General features: G+C 42.1%; 1 protein-coding gene across 1 annotated transcript in view; it reads left to right on the top strand.

The window, feature by feature from the left end:
- LOC117660029 (uncharacterized) overlaps positions 1-9669 on the top strand; it is a 34167-nt gene extending 24498 nt beyond the window's left edge. The window contains exons 7-11 of the mRNA XM_087885390.1: positions 2019-2722; positions 2965-3079; positions 3192-3259; positions 5131-5260; positions 6234-9669. Of these exons, the coding sequence (XP_087741516.1) occupies positions 2019-2722; positions 2965-3079; positions 3192-3259; positions 5131-5260; positions 6234-8347 (3131 nt within the window). The 3' untranslated portion in view covers positions 8348-9669. The remainder of the gene's footprint in view (positions 1-2018; positions 2723-2964; positions 3080-3191; positions 3260-5130; positions 5261-6233) is intronic.
- Positions 9670-14192: the final 4523 nt, after the last annotated feature.

The raw sequence follows: 14192 nt of genomic DNA, 5'->3' as shown, positions 1-14192 counted from the left end.
TCCTTCCGGATGAAACAGGCAGAAATGCAAATGAAACCTTTCTCTGGAATATCAAGATACCAAAAATAATCCAATCTGCCTATAAAGAAGAAAATGTGCAGCTCATGGTTGAAATGAGGGGCCTTTGGTGCTTTCTGACTTGTTTTGTTGCAGATGTTTCGTTACCCAAACTAGGGAACATCATCAGTGTACCAACTAACCTCAGAGGACACCAAGGACCCCTCAATCCAACTTGCGTCCGCTGTGTCAAATTAAGATCTGAGTCAACCAGTATGAATGTAGAAGCAGGGAACCTTTTTTGGTTTAAGACCTTTTTGATGGAATAATGACAGGTGTCAATGTAGAGGGTGTGCAAAAAGCTTCAGGTTGAACAATTTGTCTTTGAAACAAGGGGCCAGAATGAACAGAATGAAACAAATGCATGAGCAAAAGATATTTTTCAAGCATTAGGGCCATGTTCTTGTCTTTTTATGGTGTGTCATAACATTAAGGTAACTAAAATTAAGTAACTATCAGTTGTGTTGTTACTTGCTAAACATGCATAAAATTCTCTTTGTTGAATTAAAAATTTCGAACCCACTAAAGTGTTTGGATGACCTTGGGGGGGGGGCATATTTCAGCTGCTGCTTGGTTGAAGCTGTTTTTTCAAATATCCTTATTAAATATTTTGTGTCAAACTGGAGAAAAAAAATAGACACAGAAAGAAAAATCAGACGTTACCTCAATTTTTTAAAATGGATTTTTAACCACTTTTCCATCCTATTAAATTTCGTTTTCCTCACTGTAGCTAAACTCTGTGTGTCACTGTTGACTCCAAATCTGGTTGAATGTTTTCATAGCAATGGAGCCTTCATCTTTTCTTGTTTTCCCTTTTCCTTTCCTTTTTTTCTTTTCATTTATGGTCTAATGATATAATCCTGCATTCAATGCTCGAAGGGGCTTAAGCTTCCTGGTCACATTTCTTGAGGTGAATTCCCTACTCAGTCCCTATTTAAAAATGGTTTTTCCTCATCATAGTTTACCTTTCTATTCCTTTTTCAGGATCTTCCTTTTCTTTCATCAGAAGAGACCGGAGGAGTCTCTACCCTTTCTCCTCCATCCTTTGCTGAGAGGCTGAGCGAATAGATTGAGAAGGGCAGCTGCATGTATTGAATTAAAGAAATAAAAAAGAAATAAATTAAAATCATTTTCCTGATTGTGGCCTTCCTGCCATTGTCCCATCTGCCTCCCCTTCAGGCGGGAGTTCCCAACAACCGCAAGACACCAGCTGTCTTTCCCAGAGAGCCTCCTGGTCCTTCTCTTCTGACCGCCCGGCTGTTTCTGACAGGATTTGGACCCTTTGAGGTCTCCCACAATCTCTGCGAAGCCTTCAGGGCGGCTGTTCTTGAGGGAAGCGAGTTCAAATCCTCCAGAGAGATTTTTCTCCGTCTCCACAGACGATTTTTAGAGAGGAAAGAAGAGGAAGATTGAGAAATTGCTGCCTCTGGAGACCATCATCCCTGCCCTCTCGGTTCTCCTCAGGCGCGCTCCTGTTTCCCGCCCTTTCTACAATCCTGGCACTTTGCGCCAAATCCACCAGGTGGCGCCCTCGGCTTGGAGAAGGTAATGTCAGGTGGTTCCCCATTGGTCCCCTGGAGGACGACGTCACAGCTGCCTTTCCAGAGGAGGCGGCGACGGGAGTGATATCGCAAACGCTTGCCGCTCTAGGAAGTCGCACTCGTTCTCCTTAACCCCTGGGGCTCCACAGGAGGCGGAGAGGCTGCTGGTGGAGGGTGATCCAGACATGTCCCGGGTGAGCGGGGGTGTCTCTTCCCTGGTTCCATGCTCCCCGGCCGCCCTCTCCATGCGAAGAACTCGAGTGGGGGGAGGGGAGGGGAGGGTCGGCGTTGCGGAGGCCCAGCAGGAGAGGAGAGAAGCCGGGCGAGGAGGAGGCAGGATTCGCACCAGGCTCCCTGTCTCCGGAGGGGAGAGAAGCGGGGCGGCCTCTCCAGCTGCCTCCTTCCCGGCCCTGCGCTGAGATGAGTCGCTTGGGGCTCCTGGCAGTTTGTGTGAAGGTTATTCAGTGGCTGAATTCCACTTTCTAATTTTTGGCGTTTGTTTTTCCTTCCATCTCAGATATGGAAACTCAAACCATTTGAAATCTTCAAAAACTAAAAAAAATGTTCTCTTGGGGGAAAATAAAAAGAGCGGAATCCCTTGGAGGAATCAGTCCTGCAGCCCCAGAAATGGTCCCGTGAAGGAAAAGGCATCTGGAGACCCACCAGAGTCCTTGGAGCCATTTGGAGCTGCTCTGCAGGACAGAGAAAGGATGGAGACACAACCTTTTGGAAAGGAGGGAAAGGGAAAAAGCCCTTCAGCTGCTCAGCCTGGGAAGGGACGGAAGCTCTGGACAAGGACTGGGCAGGAGATCCTGGAGGAGGAAACCATCCTCCCTTCAGAAGTTCAGCTCTGGAACTTAATCCAATACTGGGATACTGAAGGTCCCCGAGGACTTTGCAGCCGAATCCATAACTTTTGTAGGCAATGGCTGGGACCAGAGAAGCACACCAAAGCCCAGATGCTGGACCTGGTGGTTCTGGAGCATCTCCTGGCTCTCCTGCCCCCAGATATGGAGTGCTGGTTGCGGGAGTGTGGAGCAGAGACCAGCTCCCAGGCTGTGGCCCTGGCCGAAGGCTTCCTCTTGAGCCAGGTGGAGGAGCTGAGGGAGCAGGTTGAGTTGCAGGTGAGAAACTTTAGGGAATAGAGAATGTGTTTGAATACTTCACCCCTCCTTCCCAAACCTCTCTGACATTCATTGGTGGCAATGTCCCACCAATTCTTGTAGGACGTTGTTCCATTGTTTTCTCACTCAACTACAGAGACGGATATTGGGGGCTTTGTAGTTGTATTCCGAATATAAGAATGCACTTTATGTTGTGTGATGTACATTAATTCTGCTTCTTTTTTCCTTCCTCCTATTGGAAGTGCTGCTCTGTGGAGATCAGAGATCCTGAGGGAAAAAAGAATCCATCAAATCCCTTTCAGGAGCTATTTTTCAGGAGGATTCCTTGGGAATATCTAAGTCGGAACACCTCAGGAGGTAATCGAGGATCCTCTGATTACCCATCTGTCTTACCTTCATTCTCTCTTCTCTTCTATAGAATACCTCCTCCTATTTTGTTATGCATTTTGAAATTTTTTATTCCTTACAGAGAAACAAAGAATGAAGTTTTCTGGTTTTTATGACGGAGATCAAACAGTGGCTGAACCTTCAAATCAAGTAAGAAAGGGAAAAGTTATTAGATTTGTATTCTCCCTTCAGGAAGTGAAGTGAGTGTGCAGAATGCTCTCTCCTTCTATCCCCCCCCCCCCGTTTGGACTGGGTTATTTTTGTGTTCTTCCACAACATGGACATCACAATAGCAGGTTCAAATTACTGTCAGCCAGCATAGCTTCCTCTGGTTATCTTGTTCTGCTAGGTATTCATCCAACTTTGAGTTTACAAGAAGCAATTTTTAAAGTCCTTCAAGAATTTGGAATAAACGTTTCACTGTGGTATTAACTGCTAGAGACCCATTCTTGTTGTAATTCTTTGACTTGAAATTGTACAAAATAATATCCAATCTTCTGTTTTGCATCTCGATTAAGAGATTAAACATTAAACATTCCTGCCTTGCAAAGAATGAGAAATGACATTCCCAGGGAATTTTCTTTTCTTTGTTTTCTTCCATTCAGCCGATGGCTCAGACTACTAGATCAATCAATGTTAGACAGAGCGATAGATCAGTTGATCCAGAGTGGGATTACTTTACTGAAAGGCACTGAAGGTTTTGCAGAATAAATGAACTTGATAAAACTTTCCCCAAATACTTTTCCAATCAAAGAAATTTTCAGAATTGTCCATTTTCTCACCTAAAATTAGGACATGTGTGATGCACAGCCATTTAACTTAGTGCATATCTTTCCTTTGGAAATTTGGGAACAATGGAAAAGAATAACAGAGTTGGTAGGGATCTTAGAGGTCTTCTAGTCCAACCCCCTGCTCAGACTGGAAGCCCTATAACATTTCAGATATATGGCTGTTCAATTTCTTCTTAAACACCTCCTGTGTTGGAGCATCTACAACTTCTGGAGGGAAGTCATTCCACTGATTAATTGTTCCCACTCTCAGGAAATTTCTCATAAGTTTTAGGTTGGTTATTTCCTTGATTAGTTTCCATCCATTGCTTCTTGTGCCACCTTCAGGTGCTTTGGAAAATAGGTTGTCTTCCTCTTCTTTGTGGCAGCCTCTTAGATATTGCAACACTGCTATCATGTCCGCCAAGTCCTTCTTTTCTTTAACCTAGACATACCCAGTTCCTGCAACCGTTCTTTATATGTTTTAGCCCCCAGTCCACTAATAATTCTTGTTGTCTCAACATCTTTTTTTAAAAAAATTATTAAGCAGTTTTTTTAAAAAAAACCAAAAACAGATGTTTACATCTTCTTCTTTTCAACATCTTCGCATCAGTAATCCATATTTATACATTTTCTCTTTCTTATCTTAATATATCTTTTATACATATATTTCTAGTATATCATATATACACCGTTATAATATATTCTGTTAATCTAAATATTTTATTTACATTTAACATAAACAGGTTCTCAACATCTTTTTTATAGGTGGTGACCAAAACTGGATGCAATATTCCAAGTGTGGTCTTACCAAGGCATTATGAAGTGGTATTAACACTTCGTGTGATCTTGATTCTATCTCCCTCTTAATGCAGCCTATGATCCTGTTGGGGTTTTTTTGGCAACTGTAGCACGCTGCTGGCTCACATTTAAGTGATTGTCCACTAGGACTCCAAGATCCCTCTTGCACTTTCTACTGTTGAGCCAGGTATCACCTATTTTATGCCTGTGCATTTGGTTTTTCTTTCCTAAATGTAGAACCCTACATTTCTCACAGTTGTTTTTCATTTTGTTATATGGAGCCCAGCCTGCCGATCCGTCTATATCTGGAGTTTATCTTTTGGAGCATTGGTATTCCTGTCAATTTGGTCTTGTCTGCAAATTTGATGTGTTCCCCTTCTATCCTCCTGTCTAAATCATTGCTGAACAGATCTTGTGAATCCTCCTGTTCTGTTCTGTTTTTTCCGTGTTCAGGAGAGTCTTGTGTCCTTCGAGGAGGTGGCTGTGTATTTCTCTGAGGAGGAATGGTCTCAGCTTGATTCTGACCAAAAAGCGCTGCATTCGGAAGTCATGCTTGAAAACCATAGGAACGTGGTCTCTCTGGGTAAGTTTTCTAGTCCCCCATTAGAGAGTTCAAGAAGACAGATTATAGTTAGTTATTTTATTAAAAAATCGGTGAACAGATATTATCTCTTGGGAGGGAGAAGGAAAGGATTTGGCCTTCTCGTACTCCAAGGAAGGAAAGAGTCAATGTCTCTTTGCTTACATGCTTTCTGTGCCATTTCCTATCTGTATATTTCTATTTGAAGTTATCTGTGGAGGCAGAAAAAAATGAAGTGTGCTTTTAAGTGTCCTCTGGAGGTCATGTGAGAGGAACGTGTTGTCACTTGTCCTCTGAAACCATCCCAAATTGTGTGAGAACAGAACTTTCACGCTCAGGCCATGAAAGAGCATTCTCCCAATCCAATTCAAGAACAAAGGCCTCATGCAGTGTGACTCAGAGCATCCTAGGATACAGATAATCCCCAGGTTCCGACAGTTCACTAAGCGACCGTTCCAAGTTAAGATCTAGCCCTCCCCCAAGTACGAATGTTGCAGAACCATGGCCATCATTAACAGGAAGGACAGCAGAGGCACTGGAACAGCATTCACCCTACCTATATCGCCATCCCACACCACCAGGACTTATGTTGTGAATATGTAGTGAGCCCTCGGTTCCTTTGCCTGCTTCAGTGCATTTGCAGAAAACAGAGGCCTAAAGTAGTGAGAGATATGTGAGATCAGTACTGTGAAATCTAACACTAGTTCATCTCACGTGATCTTGCACTTTGAGTTAGATTTAGATATAGATATAGTTAGATATAGATAATTGTAAACAATAAAATGTCTTCTAGATATTTTCAAAGCTTTCATGACTCATGAATATAGAAGTCCTCATGTCTATATCACACCCCTGTAAGCATGCAAACAACCTAATGGAATTTCAGAAGAATTCAGAAAAAAATTTGTTTGCTTTTCTACAGTTTGATCTTTTTCTCTAACCTGGTTATCATTTTCATTTCTCTTTTGCTTTGAAGGTAACAATGGTCAGGAGAGTCAAGATTCATGTAAATTGTTACAAGTGACCAATGCTAAAGATGGAATGGAGAAGTTTGGAATTCGAATGGAATTTGAAAGCCATGAGCAAAACCAGTCAAAGAATTGGAATCAGGAAAGCTCATCTTCCACTGATGCGCTGATGCAAGACTTTCTTGCCCAACAAGAGAAACCATATAACTTCCTTACATCTCCAAAAGTGATTGACACAAAAGAGAAGCCCTATGAATGTTTGGAATGTGGAAAATGTTTTCGAACAAGCAGGCAACTTACTTCCCATGAAAGGATTCACACTGGGGTGAAGCTATACAAATGCAGAGAATGTGGTAACAGGTTCAGAACATGTAGTAATCTCATTTCCCATAAAAGGGTCCACTCAGGAGAGAAACCATATAAATGCATGGAATGTGGAAAGACCTTTGCTCAAAGAGGTAATCTTATTTCCCATGAGATCATCCACACAGGAGAGAAACCATATAAATGTAAGGAGTGTGAAAAGACCTTTGCTCATAGCAGTGGACTTGCTATTCACAAAAAGCTCCACACAGGAGAGAAACCATATAAATGCATGGAGTGTGAAAAGACCTTTGCAAACAGCAGTTATCTTGCTTCCCATAAAAAGATCCACACAGGAGACAAGCCGTATAAATGCACGGAGTGTGAAAAGACCTTTGCTCAAAGAAGTAATCTCATTTCCCATAAAAACATCCACACAGGGGAAAAGTCATTTAATTGCATGGAGTGTGGAAAGACCTTTGCTCGAAGAGATCATCTTATTTCCCATAAGATGATCCACACAGGGGAGAAGCCATATAAATGCATGGAATGTGGAAGGACCTTTGCTCGAAGAGATCATCTTATCTCCCATAAGATGATCCACACAGGAGAGAAACCATATAAATGTAAGGAGTGTGGAAAGACCTTTACTCATAGCAGTGGACTTACTGTCCACAAAAAGCTCCACACAGGAGAGAAACCATATAAGTGCATGGAGTGTGGAAAGAGCTTTGCTCAAAGTGGTAATCTTATTTCCCATAAGATGATCCACACAGGAGAGAAACCATATAAATGCATGGAGTGTGGAAAGACCTTTACTCATAGCAGTGGACTTACTATCCACAAAAAACTCCACACAGGAGAGAAACCGTATAAAGGCATGGAGTGTGGAAACAGCTTTGCTCATAGCAGTGGACTCATAAGACACAAAACGATACACACAGGGGAGAAACCATATAAATGCATAGAGTGTGGAAAGACCTTTGCTCTGAGCAGTAGACTTACTATCCACAAAAAGATCCACACAGGGGAAAAGCTATTTAAATGCATGGAATGTGGAAAGACCTTTGCTCAGAGCAGTGGACTCAGAAGACACAAAACGATACACACAGGAGAGAAACCATATAAATGCATGGAGTGTGAAAAGACCTTTGCACAACGCAGTTATCTTGCTTCCCATAAGATGATCCACACAGGAGAGAAACCATATAAATGCATTGAGTGTGGAAAGACCTTTGCTCAACGCAGTTATCTTGCTTCCCATAAAAAGATCCACACAGGAGAAAAGCCCTATAAATGCATGGAGTGTGGAAAGACCTTTGTTCTGAGCAGTGGACTTACTGTCCACAAAAAGATCCACACAGGGGAGAAGCCATTTAAATGCTTGGAGTGTGGAAAGACCTTTGCTCGAAGAGGTCATCTTATTTCACATAAGATGATTCATGCAGCGGAGAAGCCGTATAAATGCATGCAGTGTGGGAAAACCTTTACTCATAACAGTGAACTTACCATTCACAAATTGCTCCATACAGGAGAAAAATCAGATAATTGCATAGAGTGTGGAAAGACCTTTGCTCTGAGCAATAGACTTAGTATCCACAAAAAGATCCACACAGAAGAGAAACCATATAACTGCATGGCGTGTGTAAAGACCTTTGTTCTGAGGAGTAGGCTTAGTATGCACAAAAAGATCCACACAGGGGAGAAGCCATATAAATGCGTGGAATGTGGAAAGAGTTTTGCTCAGAATGGTAATCTTATTTCTCATAAAAGTATCCATGCTCAGGAGAAAATATATAGCAATAGCAATTCTACTTAGACTTATATGCCACTCTACAATGCTTTACAGTACTCTCTGAGCAGTTTACAAAGTCAGCATATGGTCCCCAGCAATCTGGGTTCTCATTTTAGCGACTTTAGAAGGATGAAAGGCTGAATCAACCATGAGGCAGTCAGGATCAAACTGCTGGCTCTGGCAATTAGCCTGTAGTACTGCATTCTAACCTCTGACTCACCATATCTCTCTATATATTTTATGTGTAAGCATATTGTGCCTTTCTGATTCAAATGTGACAAGATGGAATCCAACGAAATGAAATTTAATTTGGAGAAAAGTAAGATTTTGTACCTGGGCAGGAAAAACAGATTACATGAAACATGGCTCAAAAACATTAACTGTCAGAGGGACCTTGGAGTCCGAATGCATGATCACTTAAACATGAGTCACCTGGGTGTCGCAGCAGCCAAAAAAGCGAATACAATGCTTGGTTGTATAAACAGAGGCATAGCATCAAAATCATATGAAGCATTACTATCGCTTTATAAAGCCTTAGTAAGACCACATCGTGAATACCACATCCAGTTTTGGTCATCACATTACAAAAAAGATGTTGAGACTTTGGAAAAATGCAAAGAAGAGCAGCTAAGCTCTTCTAAAGGCCTGAGGACTAAAACAAGGATGGTTGCAGGATTTGAGTTTGGCTAGTCGAGAGAACAGGATTAGGAGTGACATGATAGCAGTATTCCAGTATTTGAGAGGCTGCCTTAAAGAGTAGGGGGTCAATTTTTTCCCCCCGAAGCACCAGAGTACAAGACAAGAAACAATGGATGGAAACCAATCAAAGAGAGAAGCAGCCTGGAATTTCCTTATAGAAAGGACAGTTAACCACTGGAACAGCTTGCCTTCAGATAGCTTGGGTGCATCATCAGTGGACATGTTTAAGAAGAGACTGGACACTTACTTGTTTTAAATGATATAGGATCTGCTTGTGCTAGATTAGAAGAACTCCAGGTTCCCTTCCAGCTCTATTCTGATTTTGATTCTGAATCCTCAATCTTTTTTTGTGCTGTTTTGCTAAGTAGGAAATTTTAAAGGAAACATGAGCATCAGTGGAGATTAAGGTTATCATTTGGCCTGAAAGTGATGTGCGGCTGCCAATATTTAAATGGTGGAGATTCATCAATCATTGCAAGAAACTCCCTCTGATGTAACTCCCTCTGATGAGCTTACTATTGTTGAAATCTGCCTTTCCACCCTGCCTTTCCACCCTGCTTCACATTGTGTAATGCAAGTAATAACTGAGAAAGAAAACCATAAGGAGAAGGGAGTTGTAGTGATGCTGAATTAAAGAATGGAACTCATAGGCTCTTTGTCCTAACTTTGTGGTGATCTTTCCTTGCCTTCCCTCATGTTGCCTCTCTCTGGATGCAATCATATCAATATCTTTTTTTAAAAGTGAGGTCTCTAGAACTGGACACAGTATTCCAAATGGTGTCTCACTAAAGCCCTATGTAGCAGGTTGGGACCTTCTTTTTCTTGATGGCGATAAGCATTTTCTGGCGGCAGTGCTGCGATCCTCTCCCTGAATCCAAAATGAGGCGTACAGCCGGCGCTGCGACCTGAAAATGCTTTCCTCTCTGGTTCCCGATGCACATTGCAGGAAGAAAGAGAAGGTGAGTCTGCTGAGAAGGAGGTTTTGGATGCTCTAGTTAGCAGTACAATATTACCTGAGAAAAAGCTACGCAAGATTAGGTTAACAACTCTTAATGCCTTTTTGGCAATGTTGTTACAGTGGGCTCTGTGACTTAGATCATTAGAGATTAATACAATGTCCTTGACAGAGTGAGGGTCATCTACAAGGTCGTGTCCACCTAGTTTGTATTTTGTGTTCTGATTTTTTTTGCCAATGTGCAAGAGACAGAGCATTTGTGGTTGAGATTTGAAGTTGCCAATTGTTTGACCATTCTGATAGATAGTCAAGGTCTTTTTGAAGGGTAGCAGCATTGTCGGTGGTATTGAATAGTTTTACATCATCAGTGAAGAACGCAGTTGCTTATAATATGATCGCAAAAGTCATTTATATAAAGTATAAAGTGTGTTGGTCCTAAAACGCTGCCTTGGGGGACACAGCTGTCACCCAAGGTGCTGGATTTGGAAGGGCGCTCCCTATTTGGACCACTTGTTGCCTTTTTGACAGGAATGCAGCTATCCAATTATGCAGGGGTCCAGAAATGCCATAAGATTTTAGTTTTAGAAATAGTTTATCATGTACCACTGAATCAAAGGCTTTACAGAAGTCTATGTAAATTGTGTCTATTGCTTTGCCCTGATCTAGTTGTGTAGTCCATATGTTTTTGCAGTGTAGGAGTTACAGATTACAGGATAATTTTTTCCTGAAACCAAATTGTTTGTTAGAGAGTAGGTTGTTTGTCTCTAAGTGGAGGATAATGGATTGGTTTATGATTGATTCCATGACTTTGCAGGTGACGCAACATAAAGAGATTGGTCTGTAATTTTCAACTAGGCTGCGGTCTCCCTTTTTGAAGATAGGGATGACTGTGGCTAGTGCCCATAGGTTGGGCAAGGAGTTGGTCATGAAAGATTTTTCAAAGATTATGCTTAGAGGTTCTGCTATGGCAGTGGAAAGCTTTTTTAAGAAGTGGGCACATAGTCCATCAGGTCCAATAGACAGAGATGGTTTTAGACTGCATAGTGCATTTTCAACGTTGTCTTCTGTAAAATCGATATGTATTAGATCATTGTTAATTATTTGTGGTACAACTAGGAAATGTTGGGCATAAGCCATTGCTGTTTACAAAGATTGAGCTGAAGAATGTGTTAAAGAGGTTGGCTTTAATGGCTTCATCATTACAGTCTTTACCGTTAGGGTGGGATAGATCTTTAGTCTTTAAGTTTGTTATTTACAAAATTAGAGAAGGCACGGAAGGTTTTAAGGTTATCATTTGCCCTGAAAGTGATGTCTGGATGTCAATATTTAAGTGGAGCAGATTCCCTAAGCGTTTCAAGAACCTTCTGATGAGTATATCCATTAGGCAGAAATGCATTAGTCCTGAATCCCTTACTATTGTTTCAGCTTTTCTTACTTTGCTTACTATTATCACAGTCTGCCTTTCCATCCTGCTTCACATTATGTAACCCAAGTAATAACTGAGAAAGAAAACCATAAGGAGAACAGGGTTATAGTAATGCTGAATTAGAAAATGCAACTCATAGGCTCCTTGTTCTAATTTTGTAGTGATCTTTCCTTGCCTTCCCTCGTGTTGCCCATCTCTGGACTCACACAATCTTATCAATATCTTGTTTTAAGTGAGGTCTCCAGAACTGGACACAGTATTCCAAATGGAGTCTTACTAAAGCCCTATGTAGAGGGATAGGACCTCCTTTTTGCTGATGGTGGTACATCTGGTGATGCATCCCAGAATGTTATTTGCCGTCACAGCTGCTTGACCACACTGTTTACTTTTTTTGGAATTATCATTTTTTCAGTGCCAGTGTAAGTTTTTTCACAGAGTTGTGTAAAAAAAGTGCTGCTTGAACTCATTTGTTAAAACACAGAATAATTCTAGACACCTTTATATCTGTTCCAACCTTCCTCCACACAGGGAGCGTGAAAGCCAGTGGTGGATTGCTACTGGTTCACCCCAGTTTGGGCAAACTGGTGGTAACGGCGGATGGAGGCTCTGCCCACCCGCCCAGACGTCATCAAAAATGCTCTGCACGTGTGAGCGAACTGGTAGCAAAGGTAAGCGAAACCCACCACTGGTTAAAGCAAGTAGTGTCAACTCTCAAAACGACTCTAGCTGAGGCCATATTTATCTTGCTTCGTTTCTTAGTTGCCATACTTAAGTGGGGGGGAGGGGAAATGTATGGAATGTAGAATGTCTTCCTCCAACGTGCCGGATATAAGAACGATAAGGTTCCTGAGAACCAAGGCCAAATCAGTGTGCCCAATAATGGCAAGAGGGAGTGCTGAGAAGTTCATCATCTTCTTTGGCGAACATGACCTGTGACATGAGGTGGGTGGACAATATATATTCTTTACTTATACCCAAAATGTGACAATTATTAAATTTTGCTTTCACATTTGACCGTGCAGATATGATGTACCAATAAACCGGATTTTTGAGGAAGCCAAGGCCTCAGAGTCTTGAATTGGTTGGGAGCAATTGTTATGCATGGAAGCCATATTACCTGTGTGCCTTGAGGATCCAGGCCTGTCACAATCATACCGTGGGAGGTTGGGAGGGGGGATTGCATGAGTGGACTAGAGATAGCCATAACAAACTTCTCTAAGAGAAGTTCAAGGCCATGGTGTCTGGCAGCTGTGCAAAGAAAAAATTGGAGGATGTCTTCTGTTCGGGAAAGAACTGATTGGAGCTGTGTGGACATGTGGGAAATGTGGGCAAGGTCTTGAACTTTCTTGGTGAGGAAAACCCGGAAGCGTTCATTCAAGTTTTCCCAAATGTGTCAATATGACATCTCTAATAAAAGTTAGCTTTGAGGAGCTTCAAGCCTTGGAGTTTGATTTCGTTGGGGATGTTACTTGGAACTCTGACAGCAATACTCAGAATCATGACAAGTAGTTTTATTAAGGAATAGCGGTGGTAGGGAAATGTGGATGCATATTAAGTTCTCATAGCTAGGTAGCCTACTGGCCAACCCAGGCAGTCCCTGATTTACAATAATTTATTAAGTAACCATTCAAAGTTACAAGCTAACATTGCAAATAATCAATCAAGAAGGAAGATCTTTGGAAAGCGATGGGGACCAAAATAACATGAAATTAAGAAGAACTACTTTTAAAAAATTACTTCAGTCCTTCCTGATGAAACACGCAGAAATGCAAATGGGAACTTTCTCTGGAACATCAAGATAACAAAAATAATCCAATCTGCCCAAAAAGAAGAAAATTATTGTGGTCCACCAGCAGCCTGTTGACCTGGCAGTGGAGTCAGACAGGGAGGAGGCTGGGGAGGACAATGGGCCAGTCCTGGAGTCGAGGGAAGGCCCGGACGAGGGCTCTGCGTTGGAGGCAGAAATGGGGCCAGGACCATCTGTGAGCGATCCAGAGGTGGACAGCAGAGAGGCAGAGGAACAGGAGGAGCCTGTTTCTAGTGCACGCATGTGAAGAGCTGCCAGAAGGCAAGAGCAGCTGAAGCAAAAAGGATGACTCAGGAGTAAGGCCAGAAGATGATTGGCCCCTCCTATAAGGCTTAAAAGAGCAGCAACGAGCCGTTGTGTTCTTTGTAGAAAAGCAACGTTGATTCCAATGCTTCTTGTCAGCGTCTCTTGAATTTTGTGGGGTTTTTGCCAAGAAAAGCCTTTGGCAGGTTGGTGACATCAAAAACATCACAGGTTGGTGATAAGGCCGAAGGGCTGGTTATGAAGAATTTGTTTTGGACTAAGCTGAGAATGAGCTGTTTTATTAAAATAAGTTTGTTCAGGACTGAATTGTGTTTGGTAATCACTACTTGGGGCTGGGTCACAACAAAAATGTGTAGCTCACGGTTGAAATGAGGGATCCTTGGTGCTTTCTGACTTGATTGTGTTGTTGCAGACGTTTCATTACCCAAACTAGGAAACATCATCAGTGCACCAACCAACCTCAGAGGGTATCAAGGACCCCTCAATCCAACTTGTGTCTGCTGTGTCAAATTAAGATCTGAGTCAACCAGTATGAATGTAGAAGCAGGGAACCTTTTTCGGTCAAAGCCCTCATGATGAGATGGAATAATGACAGATGTCAATGTAGAGTATGTGGAAAAAGCTTCCAGGTGATCAATTTGTTTTTCACAGAAGGGGCCAGAATGAACAGCAGCTGAGAAAATGCATGGGAAAAGGATAGTTTTTCAAGGATTAGTGC

Source organism: Pantherophis guttatus, chromosome 2 (assembly GCF_059756535.1).
Source record: "Pantherophis guttatus breed Tessera chromosome 2, ASM5975653v1, whole genome shotgun sequence".
Lineage (NCBI taxonomy): Eukaryota > Metazoa > Chordata > Lepidosauria > Squamata > Colubridae > Pantherophis > Pantherophis guttatus.
Note: the sequence above shows the minus strand (reverse complement) of the source record. Positions and strands in the feature narration are given on the sequence as shown.